Raw genomic sequence first — 19830 nt, forward strand, 5'->3', positions numbered from 1 at the left:
GTGGAAGTTTGGATGGGTGACGTCAGATCTGCAGATCCCAGTGCACACTTTTATTTCCCTTTACCCTCTGGATTTTGTTTTCCCGGCTTGTGATCGTCACTGTGGCAGGAGGAGAGCAATAATAATAATAATAAATATTTGTCTTGATAGCAGGATATTGCAAAGGAAGGCTGGAACCCTGTGCACTTCACCTCTGGGGCAGGAAATCTCTGATGAGCTTCAGATCAGGAGTGCTGGGCTTCTTCTCCCAGCTCTGGAGAGCAACTGAGAAGAAACACAGAGCCTCCTCTTCTCCCTGAGTGAACCCCAAGTGGCAGCTGCCACTCCAGTGTTCTCACAGAGGGACTGGAGACACGAGAACACCCAGAAACCAGAGCAGAGCCTTCCGGTAAATCAGCTGCTCACGGTCACGGTGCCTTCCCTGCTCCATTAAAATCATCCCTCTTGACAAGGGTTATTTATATGGGAGTCAGGGAGGTGCTGTGCCCGTGCATAAAAAGGCACATTTCAACCAAAAACAGTCCCCAAAGAACTTGGCAGCTGCTCCGGGGGTTTCTGCTTCTGCTCCAGAACACCAGAGCTGCTGGCACGGCCCCAAAGCCAAACCCACAGAGCCCTGGGTTCAGCTTGGACCTGGTTTTAATCTGATTTGTACTGAGAACTAAAAGCAGAACAGTCTTTTCCTTGACTAAAAGCATAACAGTCTTCTTGTTTCACCCACTTGTCTCAGAAAGTGGGTCACAAAGCATGTCAGCACCTGACAGCACATGGAGGAGCATCTCTCTCCTAAAATCCTGGAACATCCTGAGCTGGAAGGGACCCACAAGGATGATCCAAGTCCAGCTCCATCCTCCTCTCGTGCACTCCCATCTCCTCCACACCTGAGGCTTTGCCAGCACAGCTCTTCTCTCCCAGATGAGCCTGAACCACCAGATTGCTGTGGCTGAACCGAGCAAGAAGCTCTGGGCAAATCTGGAATCTCTCCTGTGTTTCCTTTATCCCAGCCCTGCTGCATCCAGAGAGCTGCAAGAATCCCATCCTCCAACTGTTTGGAATTGTGCTCCTCCTCCCAGCATGGCATTATCCCACTGAAGCCAAGGGGGCAGATCCCAATGCACACTTTTATTTTCCTTTACCCTCTGGATTTTGCTTTCCCAGCTCGTGATGGTTACTGTGGCAGGAGGAGAGCAATAATAATAAATAATAATAATAATAAATAAATAATAATAAATATTTGTTTGATAGCAGGATATTGCAAAGGAAGGACGGAACCCTGAGCACTTCACCTCTGGGAAATGTTTAACTGGGGCAGGAAATCACTGCTGAGCTTCAGCCAGCCTTTGGATTTGGCAACATTGAGCCTGAAATTTGGGAATGCGAGAATGAAAAATAAAAAAACAGCAGTGGTACCCCTTGTGCTGATTCACTGCTGTGGGAGGGGAGCAGGGGCAGGGCTGGGGGTTAACCTGCTGCGGTGGCATCGCTGGTTTGCAGAGCTCAGTTTGCATTTATTGCTGCCATAAAACACGTCCCAGTGCACGGCCCTGCTCCTTCTCCGGGCCAGAAACCCGAGCAGCCCTCCCAGTCCAGCCCCCTTCCCGCGCAGGAGGCAGGAAGAGGGGAAGTTTTATTGCAGCACCACGTTTCTTCCCCCCCTGCATCAGAGGAGGGAGCCTGGAACGAATCCAACCCCCGGCGGCAGGAACAGGCTCGGGAGGGTCGAGCCAGGGCCAGGTGCTCTGAGTTGAGCTCCTGGAGGGAGGAGATGCCACCCCATGGAAAGGCCGAGGCGGGGGCAGGTTCAGCTGTGCCGGTGCTGGGCGGGGATCGGATCCCCCTCGGCAGCTCCTTGGGTGGAGCTCCGGATTTTCGGGAGCATCCCGGACACCACCTGAGCGACCCGGAGGTCCTGCAGAGGGTATAAGAGGAGGAGGTGGGAGCTGAGCAGAGCCCAGCGGTTCCTCTTACTCGTTTTTGGGGTGTCCCCGCCCTCTGTGCTTCCTTTGTCGCTCTGTCCCTTCCCTCCCCCCGGGACAGGAGCGGTCGCGGCACTTTTGGCTCCCGTGGGAAGGAAGCTGGGAGGTGTCATGATCCCAGAGGAGATCCAGAGGCTCCTGGAAGGTAACAGCAAACCCCTCCTCGCCCCTCATCTGCTCAGAGGGGGAAACCCGCCGGGGCCGCGGGGGAAGGAGCCCAAAAGCTTTTTTTTCACCTCGCTGTGCTGGGTCGGGGGGAGCAGTGGAAGGGCTGGGGGGGGTTTCTTCTGCAAGGCTGATGGTTTGGGGTCCTCAGGTCGTGCGTGGCCTCGCTCTCTCTGCCCCTAACAAGCGTTCAGGACACGTGGCTGCCCTGCCCTGGGGGGTTTGGGGCTGTGCTCCTGTTTTTCAGGAGCTGCCCCGTGGGTCCATGTGGATGTTTAGGGGCGGGGGAGAGTTTTCTGGTGGTCCCAGCGTCCGAGCGTGTGGAAGATTTAGAGGTTTCTTCTAGCGTGGCCAAAATATGCCCTCAGTGAGAGCTTCCTGGAGAGGTGAGGAGGCTCCACCTCTCCGAGCATCTTTAGGGCGAGACAAAGGGTGGGAGCAGCTCGTGGGCTGCGCTGAGCCCCCTCTGCGGGGCTTCCCCTGGGGCTGCGACAGTGCTGGCTCCCGGTTTGAGATGTGCCGGTGTTGAGTCCCTCTGGGAATGTGCAGCTTGTGTGTTCTGGAAAGCTTCAGCCCCCTGGAAAATTGGGGAGCAGGGCTGGCCTCGCTCCCTGAAGATTTTGGAGGTGAGCTGAGGGTTTGGCTCCTGAGGGGATGAGCTCGTGCTCGTTCTGACAGCATTTCCTGGCGTGTGCCTCCTCCTGGAGACGTTCCAGAGCCCCCTGGATGTGTTCCTGTGTCACCTGCTTTAGGGGACCCTGCCTGGAGAGGGGGGTTGGACTGGATGTTCTCCAGAGGTCCCTTCAAACCCCAACCATTCCGTGAGTGTGAGGGGGCAGCTGTGGGGCTCCTGGAGCTGTTTTTTCCATGGATTTCTCCACAAACTGAAGCTGCAACACCTCCACTCGTTGGAGTGGTGGGTGAGCTGAGCACAGCCCACGCTCAGCTGTTCAAACACGCTGCACAAACCCAAATTCTGTGAGGACCTTTGCAGCTCGTGCTGGTTCTGTGGTGTGCTGGGAGAGGTGACCACGTCCTACCTGCCCAAAAATAAATATAAGGTCAGCAACAACATCAGGCTGGAACAGGGGTGTGAGCCCCTCACCAAACCACCTCGTGGTGCTGCTGCAGGAGCAGGTGGTGGGAAGGAAGGGGCTGAGGAGGTTTTGGTGCTCACTGCTCAGGGCAGTTGGGTTTGGGCCTTTGAACTCCCATTCCCTGCTGCAGCAGCTCCTGGCAGTGCCAGGCACTCATCCCAAGGGGCAGGAAGCTGAACAGGAGCCAGAGTGTGCCCAGGTGGCCAAGAAGGCAAATGGATCCTGGCCTGGAGCAGGAACAGTGTGGCCAACAGGTCCAAGGAAGTGATTCTTGCCCTGGACTCAGCGCTGGTGAGGCCACCCCTGGAGTGCTGTGTCCAGTTCTGGGCCCTCAGCTCAGGAAGGACATTGAGGTCCTGGAGCAGGTCCAGAGGAGAGCAACGAGGCTGGGGAAGGGACTGGAGCACAAGTGCTGTGAGGAGAGGCTGAGGGAGCTGGGGGGGCTCAGCCTGGAGAAGAGGAGGCTCAGGGGAGACCTCCTCACTCTCTGCAACTCCCTGACAGGAGGGGGGAGCCAGGGGGGGTTGGTCTCTTTTCCCAGGCAACTCTCAGCAAGACAAGAGGGCTCAGGGTCTTCAGCTGTGCCAGGGGAGGTTTAGGTTGGATATTGGGAAGAATTTCTTTCCAGAGAGGGTGCTCAGCCATTGGAATGGGCTGCCCAGGGAAGGGGTGGATTCTCCATCCCTGGAGGTTTTTAAGGTGAGACTGGATGTGGCATCAGTGCCATGGGCTGGGAACCACGGCGGGGTTGGATCCAGGGTTGGACTTGATGATCTTGGAGGTCCCTTCCAACCCAGCTGATCCTGTGATTCTGTGATTCTCTGATAACTTCCAGCCCTGGCGTCTTTCCCTCCCTGTGGAGCCCCCAAACCCATCAGAGCTCGTTCCCAAACCCTTTGTGTCTTCCCCCAGATGTAGTTGGAGGTTTTCTCCTCTGGTTTTTGATCAGATCTTGCTCTCAAACCCTTTATGTCTTCCCCCAGATGTAGCTGGAGGTTTTCTCCTCTGGTTTTCCATCCCGGGGGCTCTGCTGAAGTTCACCCTTTCACATTTTTTGACGTGCAGCCCTTTTATTGTTCGGGGCTGACACTTCTGTAAACAACTCATTTCTGCACCTGCCACCTTCCTTTAACTCAGATTATTTTCTTGTTAGCTGACTGCTTTTAATTGAAGGCTTCAGATCTCCTCCTAAAGCTCAGCCTTTGTTTGCTGACAGGTGGAGCAGGCTATGAATGGAGATTAATTGCATGTCACATACCTCTGGATCAAACTTGCTGTGTCTTAACAGTCTGGATGGTCTTGAGGCCTTCCAGTGGCTGAGGAGGCTTCTACCTCTGCAGGCTGGGAATGATGGATTTTATATATATTTTTATATATATTTATTTATTATTTTAAAATTTTATATATATAGATATAAAATATATAATTATATATATATTATATATTCTCAGCCTGGAGAAGAGAAGGTTTTGGGGTGACCTAATTGTGACCTTCTGGTACATGAGGGGAGCCAACAAGGAGCAGGGAGAGAGACCATTTACAGGAGTTTGGAGTGACAGGAGATGGGGGAATGGCTTCAAACTGCCAGAGCAGATTGGATTTGGGGAAGAAATCCTTCCCTGGGAGGGTGGGGAGGCCCTGGCACAGGTTGCCCAGAGAAGCTGTGGCTGCCCCTGGACCCCTGGAAGTGTCCAAGGCCAGGTTGGACGGGGCTTGGAGCAACCTGGGATGGTGGAAGGTGTCCCTGCCCATGGCAGGGGGTGAGACTGGATGGGCTTTAAGGTCCTTTCCAACTGAAATGATTCTCTGATATAGATATATAGATATATTTAAAATATATATATTTTTATATACACACAGATTTTATATATATATATATATATACAGATTATATATATCATCTTTTTATATATACAGATTATATATATTTATGTATTTTTATATATTTTTATATATGTATATATTTATATATACAGATTATTTTTATATTTATATATTTATATTTATATATTTGGTATTTATATATTTATATTTATATAGAGAGATTATATATATTTTTTATATATACAGGTTATATATATTTATATATATACAGATTTTATATATATATATATATATATATATATACACATACAGATTGGATGTGTATGTATATATATATATATGTATCCAGACTGCATTACCATCACAGCTCTTGTATTTCAAATAGAAATTACCAAGGCAGGAGGCAGTAACACCTGCTGCCTTATTTTACAGTTTGCTCCATAGTGCAAGACAGTTTTTGTGCTGCAGGTACTCAAAAGCCTCCTCCTCAGGGTTCTGTGTCCATCAGATAAGGGATCTCTGAGGTTGCAGTGGTTGGAGCCAGCACAATGTGCAGTTTTACAACACTTCTAAACGCTTCCTATTGTCTGCTGATGAGCAGATCTGGTTGCAGCAATTATTACTTTAAGGCCCACCTCCTAACAAGCAATTTAAATGTCATTTATACTTCATTGGCTGTTAGCTGCCGCTTCTGTAGTTTCACTTTTGGCTCAGTCAGGTCTCTCTTCAAACTGCCTTTTTTTTTTTATTATTTTTTTTTAAAGATTGTTTCATATTTGCCGGCACAGATTCCTCCTGAAGGCTGACAAGGCAGCTCTAAAAATGTGATATATCTCTGACAAACACAGTGCTGCTGGTTCTGTTTGGAGGAGCAAAGTCAATCAGATTTCCTGCCCTTCACCTGCCTTCTTGGGGCTGGAAAAGCTGCTTTTCCTGGTGGAGTTTGGGCTCCAGGAGCTCCAAGCAAAGCTGGGGGTGGCTGAGGGCAGAGCTGGTGGAAAAATAAGCCCTGAAATGCTGTTTGGTGAGGGCTGGTGAGCCCCAAAATTTAAATATTAGGGAACTGGAGTTGAGACTTGGCAGCTGAAAATTTGGGAGGGTTCCCTCCCTCTTGTTCCTTGCCCAGGGAAGTGTCCCACTGAGTCCAGTGCAGGAGGATGGATGAAGGTTCCTCCTGTTCCCAAGGTTTCCTCTCCCTCAGCCCCACAAAAGCTGGAAGGGTCACCTGTGAAATATCGTTTCACAATGAAAACATCCTTTTTTGAGCTTCCAGAAGAGCTCAAGAAACATTTTGTGCAATAATTCACAGATTTATTTAGACTTTATTTAGATTTATTTAGTGGGATGAGATGATACAACCAACCTTCCCAAATCCCTGCCTGTTTTGGGACATGTCCCAGAAATATGAGTGCAGTCCCAGAAATGTGAATGCAGTGCCAGGGAAGCTCAGGGTACCTGTGCTCTCAGTGTTGATGGGTGTCCTAAACCCCTTTTTTAAACTCATTTTTCCCACCCAGCTGAGGTGATAAACTGCAGGAGGGGGATTGTGTGAAGTGTTGGAAGGGGCTGGTTGGCTCAGCATTCTCTGATCCTGTGGGACTGGTCCCACTGCACCAGGGCTGTGGGATTTCTGATGGCAGAGGAGCAGAAAAGAGTGAAAAAACCCACCTGAACACGTGGAGAGAATACCCAGGGCATCCTAATCCCTCTCAGCTCTGCTCATTGAGCGCTGATTAACTCCCAGAATTTAGTGCTGCCATTAAAAGGTTATTTACTCCCTGGACTTCAGTGGTTGTGACATAATTCTTCGGATGCTGGGGCATCTCCTGCAGGATTAAAGTGGAGAACTGCAATCACCTCCAGAAGCTCCCCTGAAACACTTGATGAAATCTCCACTATTTTTTTTTTCCCTCTCTCCTCTCTCTCTCTTACCTTTTTAGCCTCAGGAAACGAGGAGGAGAGTCCTGTAAACTTTCAGAGTGGATCTCAGAGAGCCAATCCATAAACATCAAGGCTATAACGTTACTGACAAGCAGTAAAACCAACATTAGGGTGATTTACTCTCGAGCTGCTTACACATTGCTCTTCCTGATCCACTTGGAGAGTTTATGGCCAGGGCTTTTCTTTTTCATTTCCTGCTGCTATAAACATCGGGGCTGGCTGGGAAAAGGGGGCTCTGCTTTGCAGGAGTGACCCAGCTCCTCCTATAACTTATCCAGCAGCTGATCTGGGCTGACATCCCAGTAAGTAAATGCTGTATTAGGGGCTAATCGTGTGCTCATGGAGTTAATCTGAGCTTAAAAATGACACAGGGGGTGTAACTGGGATTTGCAGCAGTTCTGGGAGCAGTTTGTTTGCCTTGCCTGTTCTTCTCACTGTATTTTTTTCTGGTTGTAGCTTCTCTTGCTGGGCCGTTTCCACTGCCTTGTTTTTTTATGCTTGTACAGAATAAATTGTCCCCTCGGCCTCATGTGTTCTTTGGAGGCTCCTCAGAGCAAGATCTGCTCTTTGGGCTTAGGTAGATGTGCTTGGGGTGCTTTCTGTGGCATTTGTGATTTAATCCCAGCATCTTTAGACCTGTCCTAAGCTGGCACAGTACCTGCAATTAAAAGTGCAGAGGGAGGTCCTGGTACAGTACCTTGGGTGTGCAATTAAAAGGGCAGAGGGAGGGACCAAAAATGAATTTGAGCCTCAGGATTAGAAGGTTGGCCTGGGATTGGCAAAGCCTGGGGTTAAATTACCAGCAGTGAATTTGTATTAATGGGTGTTTTTGCCTGGAATCTTTGTGCTCCTGGAGCTCCCAGGCTGCTGCTGGATGCAGGGGTGGGTTTGGGAGTGATGCTGTGCTCCAGGGTTGCTGTCCATCTGCTGGGGTTGTGGATCAGGGAATCGTGGAATGGTTTGGGTTGGAAGGGACCTCAAAGCTCGTCCAGTCCCACCCCCTGCCCTGGGGGTGGTTCCAGTATCCCAGGTTGCTCCAAGCCCTGTCCAACCTGGCCTTGGACACTTCCAGGGATGGGGCAGCCACAGCTTCTCTGGGCAACCTGTTCCACCACCATCCCAGGAAGGAATTTCTTCCTAATATCCAATCTAAACCTCCTCTATGTCAGTTTGAAGCCATCCCCCCTTGTCCTGTCCCCCCAGGCCCTTGGGAACAGCCTCATCCCCACCCTGGAGGGGCTGTGCTGGGTTATTTTGATCTCCTGTTCAGGCTCCAAGCCCTGTTTCTCACCTGGGGAAGGGGTGGCTGGGGCTGATGGGCTCAGACCTGGTTCCCGGGGGTCAGGAGCCCTCCTGGCAGGAGGAAAGGCAGGGACACAGAGGCAGGAGCTGGGGAGGAACCTGCTTTTGGCAGGAATGTGGTAATTAGCAGGTGCTCCCATGGCAACTGGTGCTGTCAGCTGAAAAAACCCCAAAGGAGAACTGGGCTGTTGTGGAGAGGAGTGTTACACTCTGGAGTCACTCCCCCTTCCCAGGCAGAGCTGAGTCTCCCTGATCCTGCCCCTCTGAAGCCAAGGAAGAGGGCCCTGTTCCTGGGGGATGCCCAAGCACCAGCCTTGCTCCTCCTCCACGTCCTTCCTTGTCACCTTCACTTTAAAAACCTTTTTTTTTTTTCTCCTCTACTCCAAACCTTTGAGTCCACCACGAACAGGGATCACGTTTTTAACAGAAAAAACTCAATTTCTCCCATTTCTCTCTCTCATTTTGATCTTGAGGCGTGCCTGCAGGTGGAGGGGCTGGTTTTGAGGAACCCTGCAGGTGCCTGGGCTGTGCCAAACACTCCTGGCATCGGGCTGGCACCGGAGCAGGAGGAGCTGGAAGTCCTGCAAGCAGGACATTAAACTGACATTAGTGGCACAGCGTGGGGTGGGAGCTAAAGGTTGGAGGGGCCTGTGGATGTACAACAGCAGAGCTTGGAAGCCAATCTTTCCTCTGCTGAAGGAGAAGTGAAGCAGGAGGTTGGGGCTCTGCACGGAGCTGAGTGGAAGGAACTGTTTTGTTCTCCACCAGTTTGTTGGTTTTTCTTTCGGTTTCCCGTAAAGAACATAAATATTTATGCAAATAGAAGGCGCTTAATCCTTTTTGTCTGGCAGTTCAGGGTGGATTTCTGCACACAGATGTGGTTTTTCCAGGTGGGAGAAGGTTGTGTTTGCTTTTGTCTGGGCGGGCACAGGGGGTGGGAGAACCCACCTTGTGACACAAGTGCACGACCAGCCTGGTTTTCGGGGGGAAAATCCCAGATCAGGGGGATTTTGGGGTGTTAGTGGATACCTTGCACTGGTTTTAGGAATGCTTTGGATCCTCCCTGAACGGGAGAACCACCCCTGTGCCTTTAATGCCACCCCTGTGCCTTTAATGCCACCCCTGTGCCTTTAATGCCACCCCTGTGCCTTTAATGCCACTCCTGTGCCTTTAATGCCACTCCTGTGTCTTTAATGCCAACAGCCTTTCACAGGAGCAGATATTTAGGGTTTGGGGCAGCTCAGAGGCAGGTGGAATTGAACCTGGTCTGGTCACGTTTTCACTTCACCTTCCTCATCCTCTCTTCTGCTTTTGCCGGCAGTGAAAAGTTTCCAAAGTGAAAAGTTTGCCAAAGTGAAAAGTTTCTTTTCACTTGTTTCTTTGCCTTATATACTGTTGCAATTAGAGGGAAGCTCTGTCACCACGTGCAACATTTAGATCCTCTTTAATCACTTCCAGGGCTTCACTTCTCCAAATCAAGTCTTCAGACTGACCTGTGTCTTTAGCTCAGACTGGGGTGGTGCCTCGAGGGTTTCTTAGCCAAGAACAGGAATTTCTGAGTTTTAACCTGTAATTCCTTCCTCCCCAGATGCTGAGGATTACCTGGCAGAAGGGCTGCAGAATGAACACTTGAGTGCTGAAGCCAGGGAGCAGAGGGATGCAATTCTTGTGGCCTTCCAGAGAGTCAAAGCCAGGTGGGTGTTCTCTGAATTCCTCTCTAATCATTAAAGTGCTTCAGAATGGTGGCACATCCTGGGATACTTTGTGCTGGTAGAGTTTGAAAATTCATGGACATTCTGGGCTTGGTATAATAAGACCACTGGTTTTTACGCTCCCAATTTATGTTTGTCTGCAAAATTGTCGTTTTTTGTTGGGAATTTGTGCGTTTCAAAGTAAAAAATCCCGCCTTGGGCTGTGAATTGTGCAGCTCTTTTCATGTGGGGTCTCTGATCCTCTCCTGTTCCTCCTCCTCCCTTGTTCCAGAGAGGGTTTTGTGGAGAAAATCCATCACTTTAAGTCTGTGGGTAAATCAATAACTGCGAGCAGAGATTCGTGCTGGGGACCTGCTGCTCAAAGTATCCGTTTCACAGGGGGCTCCCCAGCTCCAAAACGTGTTGTCTGGGCTTTGATGCAGCAAAAAAAAGGAAATGAAAGGGATTTATTGACTTAGAACCCAGGTCAGACCTGGATTTTAAAGCCTCGTGTCCTCAGGACTGTTCCAAGAACAGTAAGAACACGAGATGCATCATTTGGAGAAATGAAGGAAGCAAACCCATTTTTTTTTTCTGAGGGGAAAATTGAGGAACAACAAAAAAACCCACCCAGAAATCGGGCTGCTCAAGGCTTAAATAAAACTTGAAGCCTCAGCTGGGTTCTATTTTTGGCTGGCAATGGGATGCAGAGCTCGCTGTTGATGCTCTGGTTCTGAGCTGTGGGTTGTGTCACTCGGTGTTGAGGCCTGACAATAAAAGCTCAGGGTGGCTGCTTGAGCTGAGCATCCAGTTCAAATAAAACTGCTGTCGAGGCCCTGAGAAGAGGAGAATTTTTATCCTTTGGAAGGGCACAGCCAGGCTTTTATTCCCTGCAGTCCCACTGAAGAACTTTGCAAGATCCCCCGCTGGATCTTAATCGATCTTTCCCGCTGGCTAATTAAGCATCAGTTTTACTCAGCAGCTCGGGACTGGGTAATTATCAGCCTGGGTTGCCCTGAATAATTGAAACAAGCTGAATGCAGAAGATGGAAACCTTTGGAAAAGGGGGCTGGAGCTGATCTGATGGAAGAGTGGGCGGTGTGGGAGAAGGAAAAGGGCTCATTTGCCTCTTTGCTGCTGTGATTCCCCTGAAAAATTCCTACTGGCAGGAATCCTGGATGGGAAAAGTTAAATAAGCAGGATTCTGAAGTATTCAGACATCAAGGAAGATTTTGGGATTTTTTTTTTCTTTCTTTTTTTCCAAGTGTCCTGAGGGGACTCAGCTTCCCAAGGGGCAACTCTGTGTTTCCACAAAGAGCAGCTCTGGGTCTGGTTTTAATGAATTAAACCCAAATAGCACCAAACTTGATAAATGTGGGAGGGCAGCTGGCAAAGTTGGGACCTCTGGGTCGTTCTTGCCTCCTGGAGTAGGTGGTCTCTGCCTCCCTGTGCTGTCAGAGCTGGGAATGGGGCTGGAGAAGTGGGATAAGGTGCTGCTGTGGCCGTTGTTCCGTGGATTTCTGGGTTGTTTGGCTTTGATTTGCTCAAAAAAGGAGCAGCTCTTTGGGTCCTGGGGCTGATGCTGTGACACAGAACTCAGCCTTGGCCCCTCTTAGCCCTTCCTCAGCCTGAGGGTACAATTTGGGATGAAGCTTTTAGAACCAAACCACCTCGGGGGGAAAAAAAAAGCAGTGGGAGTGGTGCAGCAGCCTTTGCATGAGGAGTGGTGATGTGAAATCCCTCCTGGATGCTCAGGTTAAGATGTGGGGCCTCAGTCCTGCTGCTGATTGAAATAAATTGCAGCTACTTGTGGAGGGGAAAGTGAGACCCTCGAGCCAAGACCCTCCAGGGCGCTGCTGATTCCCGACTCGGCTTTTATTGCTTGGAAAGGGGGGAGAGAGCAAGAGGATACAAACAGTCCTTGTGCTGCCCAGGGCCATTAATGCAATGATTTGTGGTGGGAGATTTACTGGAAGGAGGACTGGAGGGTTTGATGGGAGAGGATCTGAGCAGGTCTCGCTCTCGGGGCCGGGTTTGTCTCCTCGGGGAGCTTCCTGTGGCTTTTGTGGTGGGTGTGCAGGAAATCATCAGCCTCTGCTGCCTTCAGGAAGCTCCAGCAGCCCCAGCAGCCCTCTGTGGGGTGGGTTGGGTTTCATTCTTTGGGTTCATAATGGAACAGGAGCAAAGTGCTCGACTGCCAGGGAGAGACACGTGTCTGTGAGAGGGAAGAGCTTCATCCCGAGCCAGGCTCAAAAACTGCTCTTGGAATTTGGCTGGCAGGTCTTTACAGGGCTCCTCTCACATGGAGACACAAAACCCAATGACATTAGAGTCATCCCTGACCCTCCAGGAGGTGGGGCTGGAAAAGCTGCTTTTCCTGGTGGAGTTTGGGCACCAGGAGCTCTGAGCAAAGCTGGGGGTGGCTGAGGGCAGAGCTGGTGGAAAAATAAACCCTGAAATGCTGTTTGGTGAGGTTTGAGAAGCCCCAGTCAGCAGCACAATGAGCAGCTCCAAAATTTAAATATTGGGCAACTGGGGTTGAGACTTGGAAGCTGGAAATTTGGGAAGGTTCCCTCCCTCTTGTTCCTTGCCCAGGGAAGTCTCTCGACTGCTGGGGAGAGACACGAGTGTGTGTCTGAGAGGGAAGAGCTTCATCCCGAGCCAGGCTCAAAAACTGCTCCTGGAACTGGGCTGGCAGGTCTCCCACGTGGAGACACAAAACCCTGGAAGCTGGAAATTTGGGAAGGTTCCCCCCTCTTGTTCCTTGCCCAGGGAAATGTCCCACTGAGTCCAGTGCAGGAGGATGGATGAAGGTTCCTCCTGTTCCCAAGGTTTCCTCTCCCTCAGCCCCACAAAAGCTGGAAGGGTCACCTGTGAAATATCGTTTCACAATTAAAACATCCTTTTCTTGAGCTTCCAGAAGAGCTCAAGAAACATTTTGTGCAATAATTCACAGGTTTATTTAGACTTTATTTAGATTTATTTAGTGGGATGAGATGATACAACCAACCTTCCCAAATCCCTGCCTGTTTTGGGACACATCCCAGAAATATGAATGCAGTGCCAGGGAAGCTCAGGGTGCCTGCTGGGGAGAGACACGTGTCTGTGAGAGGGAAGAGCTTCATCCCGAGCCAGGCTCAATAACTGACACTGAGAATTCCTTCTTTAAAATAAGGGAGGGGGAAAAGAAAATCCCATCCTGAGATTGAGGGATAAATTGGGAACGTCCTCCCAGAAAGTTGAAAAAGAAATCCAGTCAGCAGGGTGGGGATTAAATCCGACTGCTGGAACCCCCGGGAATGTCCGGGAATGCCCAGGAATTCCTGTGCTCCCAGGGCGGGGCGAGGAGAGGCTTCACATCCCCATCAACACTCCCCAAACCAACCCCCCCCCCCCAACCAGCACCAACATCCGAGGAGAAAAAACAACCCGAGCAGCTCATTTTTAGGCTCAAAAAAAGCGAATTAACCCCCCAATTTCCCGGCGCTGAAGCGACAGGGACTCGCCTTTTTTTTTTTTTTCTCTCTCTCCCCCCTTTCAGAATAAATCTGTATTTAATGGGCACGGAAAGTGCGAACGAAACCCTGCTCAGCGAGATCGTTTCCTCCGCTGAGCAAATAAATCCCAGCTCTCCGAAGAACGAGGAGGAGGAGGAGGAGAAGCACTTTGCCTAATTAAGGACAATGTGGTGGGGCCGCGGTCCGGCCCCGGCGTTAATGGGCTTAGCTCAATTATCTGCCCATCAGGTCACATCCTTAAATTCCTTTTTATCTCGGTATCACACATTATTCAGCGTAATGAGTTTAATATCGGGAGGAATTACAGGCAGTACATTTGCCCTAATGAAGCAAAATTACCCTGAGATCGCATTTTCTTTCGTTTCAATCTCCAAAACTTTCAAATCGGGTCGAAAATTGAAGTGATAAATGCCGTTAATATGGGCAGAAGTTTATTAAAACAGGCCTGTTTTCTCCCCAAAACCAACCATTTCTGCAGGTCAGGCTGAAGGAGAGGATGGAAACGTCCCCAGGCACCGGGAGCATCTCAGACCCCTCTGGATTCTGCTCAGCCTTGACACAGTTCTCTTATTTCTCTTTTTTTTTTTTGCTCCCTAATAAGTCAAATCCTCTTCCACTTTCTTATATGGAAATCCTGGCAATATTTACATTGGATCAAATCTCTTTTCCCTCCAATAAAAGGGAAGAAGGAAAGATCCTTTCCACTTTCAGGGCTTTCCACTTTTCTCTCTCCATCTCACCCACCCCACCTGCTTTTCTTCTCTACCTGTGCTGAGCGTGGCTGTTCCCTCTGCCCCTTAATTCACTTTGGGGCCTCCTGGCTCGGGCTTTTTGCCATCATTTGCATCGTTTTCCATCCCTTCTGATAAAATTACCCCTGTTTCCCCCCCTCCATTTCCTTGTTAATCTGAAACCCGAGCCCTGGAAATGATTGAAGCCCCTGTAACCAGAGTCTTTGCCTCTTTGCTGCTGCTGCTCCCGTGTAACATTTAGCTCAGAAATGCATTTGAAGTGGTTTCTAACTAATGGTTGAGCTCCCCAATCCCATTTTCATCTCGTTTTTTTTTTTCCTGCTTGAAATCCTGTACAGCATCGATTTTTTTATTATTATTATTATTATTTTTATTTTTTCCCTCCGAACATTAAAACCCGACGAGCGCCGCGCACCAAACAAATTAGGCTGTCTCAAAAATATCTGATTTAATGACATCTGTGGTGATATTAGTGTTCTTAATTGGACAGGAAAATGCAGGAAATTTGATTGAAACCTGACTTGACTTTATGGTTCCTGCTGCAATCGAGTCTGAGAGGAAAGTGGGGTTTAGACTTTTAGAGACTTTAGAGCTGCAGAGAGACCATTATGCCCATCAAGTTTGACCCTCTGCTTAACACTGAGATTTCAGACACTGATTTTTTTTCCTTCTGGCCCCAAATGGGGCAGGTTTGATGCCTGATTTACTGGTGCTGGTCAGCAACTTTCTGTGGCTGGGAGGAGGGTGTGTGTTAATTGTGGATTTTCCTGGATTTCTGGGCTCTGGTGGGATTTGTGACTCTCCCCATGACAACAGCAGAGGATGAGGGGCCTGGGGTAGATCTGCTTGAGTCTGTGTAAAGGTTGGAAATGTAGATAAAACCAAATTATCTTGGTGCTCCAAGACAACACAAGTCCTGTGCTTGCACCAGAGGGCAAATCTAGACCCAGTGTGGCAGGGGAAACACTGACCCAGGGGGTTGTTTCATCCCTGTGTGTTCCAGGGCTCTGCCAGCCCTTCCTTTTGGAGCAGGAAGGGATATTTCACTGTTTCCTTGGTTTAAACCCTGCTGGTGACGTGACAGGAGCGTTAAAGTGACTTTTTCTGCTTGGCCAGCCCTGGAAGCATCCCTGGGATGCAAAGCCAGCTCCTGGAGGTGAATCCATCACCCAGCAGACCTGGAAGGAGGGGGGAGGACTTGGAGAACTCGATTTTCCAACCTCCCAGGTGCCAATCTTGGTGTTGCTCCTGTTCCAAACCAGCTCAAGGATGAGGTTTGTGAGCCAGGTCCTGGAAGCAGCTTTTCCCTCCTGGGAGGCAGCAGAAGGCTCTGCTCCTTCCAGCCCCTCATTAGTCGTGTTTCCAGGCTGGAGGGCGGAGGGTTCCTGTTGGGAAGGAGGTTTTTTGGCAGCCCTGCCTGCTCTGGGCCTCCAGCTCCCTCCTCAGCAGCTTTTCCTCCTGCTCCTGGGAGCTGCCCCTCGGAGCTCTGCTGGCACAGTTTTTGTTGGGGCTGGGTTAGAACTGGAGCCTGGGTGTTTTTCAGGAGCAAAGAGCACCAACATTCCCAGGGGAGGGTCCCTCTGTTTGCCTGCTGGGGGTGGATCCCCACGGGCTCCACAATCGGTGTTTTTGGGGCAGAACAAATCCGGGGCTTCTGAAACCTGGCTGAGGTGGGAGAGGTGGGGGTTGGTTGGGAAAATTCCCCCATTGAGGGGGAAATGCTTGTGGGATGTCTCCTGTTACACTCCTGGCAGCACAACACAAATCCTTTGGCTTTGTAGTGGAAATCAGATATTTTTTGGGCGAGTTTCTCCCTGCACCAAAAATCTCCTAGGATTCCACTGCAGGCTCGTTCTGCTGGAGGTTGTTCATCATTTGACAGGAGATTTTCCCCCATTTCCCCTCTGCTTTTTTAGGGTCTGGTGTGTGAATTGGACCTTCCTGTTTGCTTTGATTCCATGGAATCCTGGGATGGTTTGGGTTGGAAGGGACCTCAAAGATCATCCAGTTCCATCCCATGGGACACCTTCCACTCTCCCAGGTTACTCCAAACCCCATCCAGGATTTTCTTCCTGGGGGATCATTTCTAGGGCACAGGAGCCTTTTTAATCACGTGCTTAAAAGAAACAGTCAAGCCATGACCAAATCCATCCCCTGTTCCCAAACATTCTCCTTAACAAAACCAGTGAGGAGCTTTTACTGGTGCTTGTGAGATCTAAAAACCTGTTTATTAGGGATGAAAATCTCAAACTGGTCCCAAAGCAGCTTCCAAACTAAAGAAGGAGCAGGCCTTGGGTTTCTGAGTTCAGCTGGCTCAGGGGGGACGTGTGTGGATATTTTTAATAATTAAAAATACAGGATATTTTTAATTATTTGCTGGGAGATGTTACCGGGCTGCAGCTTTCGGGGCAAACCTGCAGAGCTGGAGGAGGAAATGTTGTGTAAGTTGTTACACACAGATGGGTGTGTTGAGTAACTCCTCAGCGCTGCGTTAATTGGGAACAAAAGCGTTAATTGGCCTCAAGCTCCGCACTTTGGAGAATGGCCCGAGGTGAGAACCTGCTGCTGCTGAGCGAGTTCCTCCTCCTCTGCTGCGCAAAAACACGTTTTATTCTGATTTTATCATGCGCAGGACCCAGGGCTGCGGCTGTTTTTGGATTAACCCCTGAAGTTGTTGAAGCAAAAATGGGTGTTTTGCCCAAATGGTTGCGTTTCTTGCAGAAAAAAAGAGAAAAGAATATTTTAGCCACCTGTGAAAATGGTGAGAAGAGAACTTGGTGATTAGCTGAGGCTGCAGGAAGGGGTGGGGGAAACACAAACGGTGCTTTCCCCACCCTCTCTTGGACAAAACACCAGCGGAAAGAAAAATTCTGTGAAGTGAAAATACTTGGATGTGATGCCACGGTATTTTCAGTCCCTTCTGCACTCCTGAGGTCAGTAATTTATTCAAGGTTTCCATGCAGCCAGTGGCAGAGGAAGGAATTGGGTCATTACTCTTCCATCTTCTGTAAGAACAAGACCATTTTCCTCCCACTCCCGATTAAATTTTAAACTAAACTTTCATTCTCTGCTTAAGCCTTTCCAGGGTGCAAATGATCAAAGCTGGAGATTAAAGACATATCCTGATCTGATGAGATCAGAATTTTTGACTGTTTCCTTATGCTAAAAGAAAAAAATAAAAGGCCAAAGCCAAAACATGTTTTTGGTATTTCCCCCCTGCCTTAAATTTGATCAGAGTGAAGCTTAACATGGGCTTTGCTGCTCCGGTAGGAAATGGAACTCAATTTTACATTTTTTTTTTTTTTAAGCCATTTTACTGTATTAAAAATGACAGAGGTTAGAAACAAAGCTCTTATACTTTTATTGAACCGGAATTACAAGTGACAGAAAATCATTTTGGTCCCGGTGCAGTAAATGTTATCACTGGAACATGTGCAGGGGAGATTAGGACAGTCTCTCAAGCACAAGAGACAAAAGTTCACCTGGAACAAGAAGTGATTTTTTTTTTTTTTCTCCTTGTCTGTTCAGGAGACAAAAGTATTTCTGCTCTCGGGGTTGGGGGGTTTGGGGGAGCTCTGGCAGAGCCCAAAGTGGAGGTTTCTCAGCTCAGATGTTGGATAAATGATTGAAATCTCAAAGCAAAGGTCGAGTAACAGGTAAAGGTGATGGGAAAGCAAAAGATGGAGCTGCTGTTGTGTCACCACTGGGTTGTGTTGCCTCTCTGGGCTTGGGGGAGAGAGAAGGTGTAGGATAGGAGAGGAAAGAGCTCCTTGTAAAATTTGGGAAGCACTGCCAGGAGCATCCAAAGGCCCAGAGAAACGTGCAGCCCAAAGCCCAGTGATGTGGCTCTTCCCTCCCTCCCCCAGCTGTTATTTATCACCCAGCAAAGTTTCTCCTGTCTCTGCACGTCCTTTAATTTCTCTCTTTCGTCCAAAGCAAACAAGTCAAATAAATATTATGCCCCTTAATCAGAATTCCGCCGTTGTTTTCTAATTAATCTGCGTCAGTAGCTTGGATGTTTGTGTTAAATCATTTTCTTCATGAAAGCTTTTTAATGAGGGAAACAAATTGATTGGATTTTTACACACTGGATCCTTGCCACCGACTCCTATAGACCAGCCCTTTGTTACACATCTTGCCTGTGAATGGGTCACTTTGTGGTTTATCCCCAGCCCTTGATCCGCTTCCAAAACTCCCCAGTGCTCGTTCCTTTGTTAAAATGACTCTGATTTCAACCCAAGATGAGCCCCAAGTGTGAGAGAGGGGAAGAAATGAGGGGTTTTTTTGTGTGTTGCCCCCTCTGTGGTGCTGCTGCTGCAGGGGAGGGGTGAGACGAGGACAGGGAATAGTTTGGGTGGGAAGGGACCTTTGGAAGCCCTGAATTGAGGCTGGGCAGCAAAAGGTCACCTAAACCTTCGTGTTTGGAGAAGGGAGACCCGTTCCAGGGGATGGGAGTTCATAAAATCATGGAATGGGATGGGAGGGACCTCAGAGCTCACCCAGTTCCACCCCCAGGGACACCTTCAACCAGCCCAGGGTGCTCTGAGCCGACCTTGGACAGGGATATGGAACATCCCAATTCCTCTTGGAGCTTCCTGCCTGGAATGTGTGTCTGTGGAACCCCATTCTGTGGGTTCCTGGCAGGATTCTCCCCTCTGCCCCTTGTTCAGGAGGCTGAAACAGATCTCTGAGAGAATCACGTGTCTCACCACTCTTTTTTCTCTTTGGTCTTTCAGGTACCACTTGACTTTTGCAGCCCGAGGTGAGTCCGATGGGGGGAAGGAGGGGGATGAGCCTGAGAGGTTGGATGTGCCGTGTTTTTAAATTGAAATTTCAATGAATTTGAAGGCTGGAAAGGGGCAGGGCTGGGGTAGAGGCTGCAGGAGGAGCTGAGCAGCAGAAGCTCATTTCTCCTCACCCTGCAGAGCAAAGAACACGACGTGTGTGGTTCTGGCAGAAATTTATCGTCCCGGACGAGCCCGGGGAAGTTTTTTTCTGCCTCCAGAGAAGCTTTATAAAGTTTGGGAAGGGCAGAGCATTCCCATGGAGCGTTGGCTTGGGAGCAGAGGCTCTTGGGTGACCTCCAGCCTCACTGCTCATGTTTAACCTGAACTTGAAACTCAGTCAGGCTCCAGGTGTGGACACATGGCCGGGGCTGTAAATTTTCCAGGCCCGTGACCGTCCCTTGTTGTGTCTGTTAACGAGCTGGGAGAGGCTCTGATGGAGACTTTGATCTTCATTTCCTCAATAATGGGGGCGATGATTTAAACTTTCCAGGGGGCCCGTGGGTCACCAGCCCTGTCAGTGGCTTCTCCTGCGTATTTAGGGACAATTGATGGATCTGTGTTTGCCTGGAGCCGACCTGGAGCTCCTTGAGCTGGATCAGATTGGCTCTAATTCCTGATTTTTGGAGCGTTGGGTTCACCCTGGCTGCAGCCAAGGCACACAGGGATCAGTGGGACTGTTCTTTTTCCTTAAATTTTCCTTAAATTTCCCTTGAATTTTCCTTAAATTTTCCTTGAATTTTCCTTGAATTTTCCTTGAATTTTCCTTGAATTTTCCTT

General features: G+C 49.3%; 1 protein-coding gene across 1 annotated transcript in view; it reads left to right on the forward strand.

Moving 5' to 3' along the window:
• Positions 1–2015: 2015 nt before the first annotated feature.
• The window catches only part of SKAP1 (src kinase associated phosphoprotein 1), a gene marked incomplete at its 3' end in the record, with an annotated part of 116873 nt that continues 99058 nt past the window's right edge, over positions 2016–19830 (forward strand). Inside the window, exons 1-3 of the mRNA XM_027697127.1 lie at positions 2016–2121; positions 9894–9999; positions 19003–19028. Coding sequence (XP_027552928.1) covers positions 2088–2121; positions 9894–9999; positions 19003–19028 — 166 coding nt within the window. The remainder of the gene's footprint in view (positions 2122–9893; positions 10000–19002; positions 19029–19830) is intronic.

Source organism: Neopelma chrysocephalum, unplaced genomic scaffold, assembly GCF_003984885.1.
Source record: "Neopelma chrysocephalum unplaced genomic scaffold, ASM398488v2 Primary Assembly neopelma1_118, whole genome shotgun sequence".
NCBI classification, from domain to species: Eukaryota; Metazoa; Chordata; class Aves; order Passeriformes; family Pipridae; genus Neopelma; species Neopelma chrysocephalum.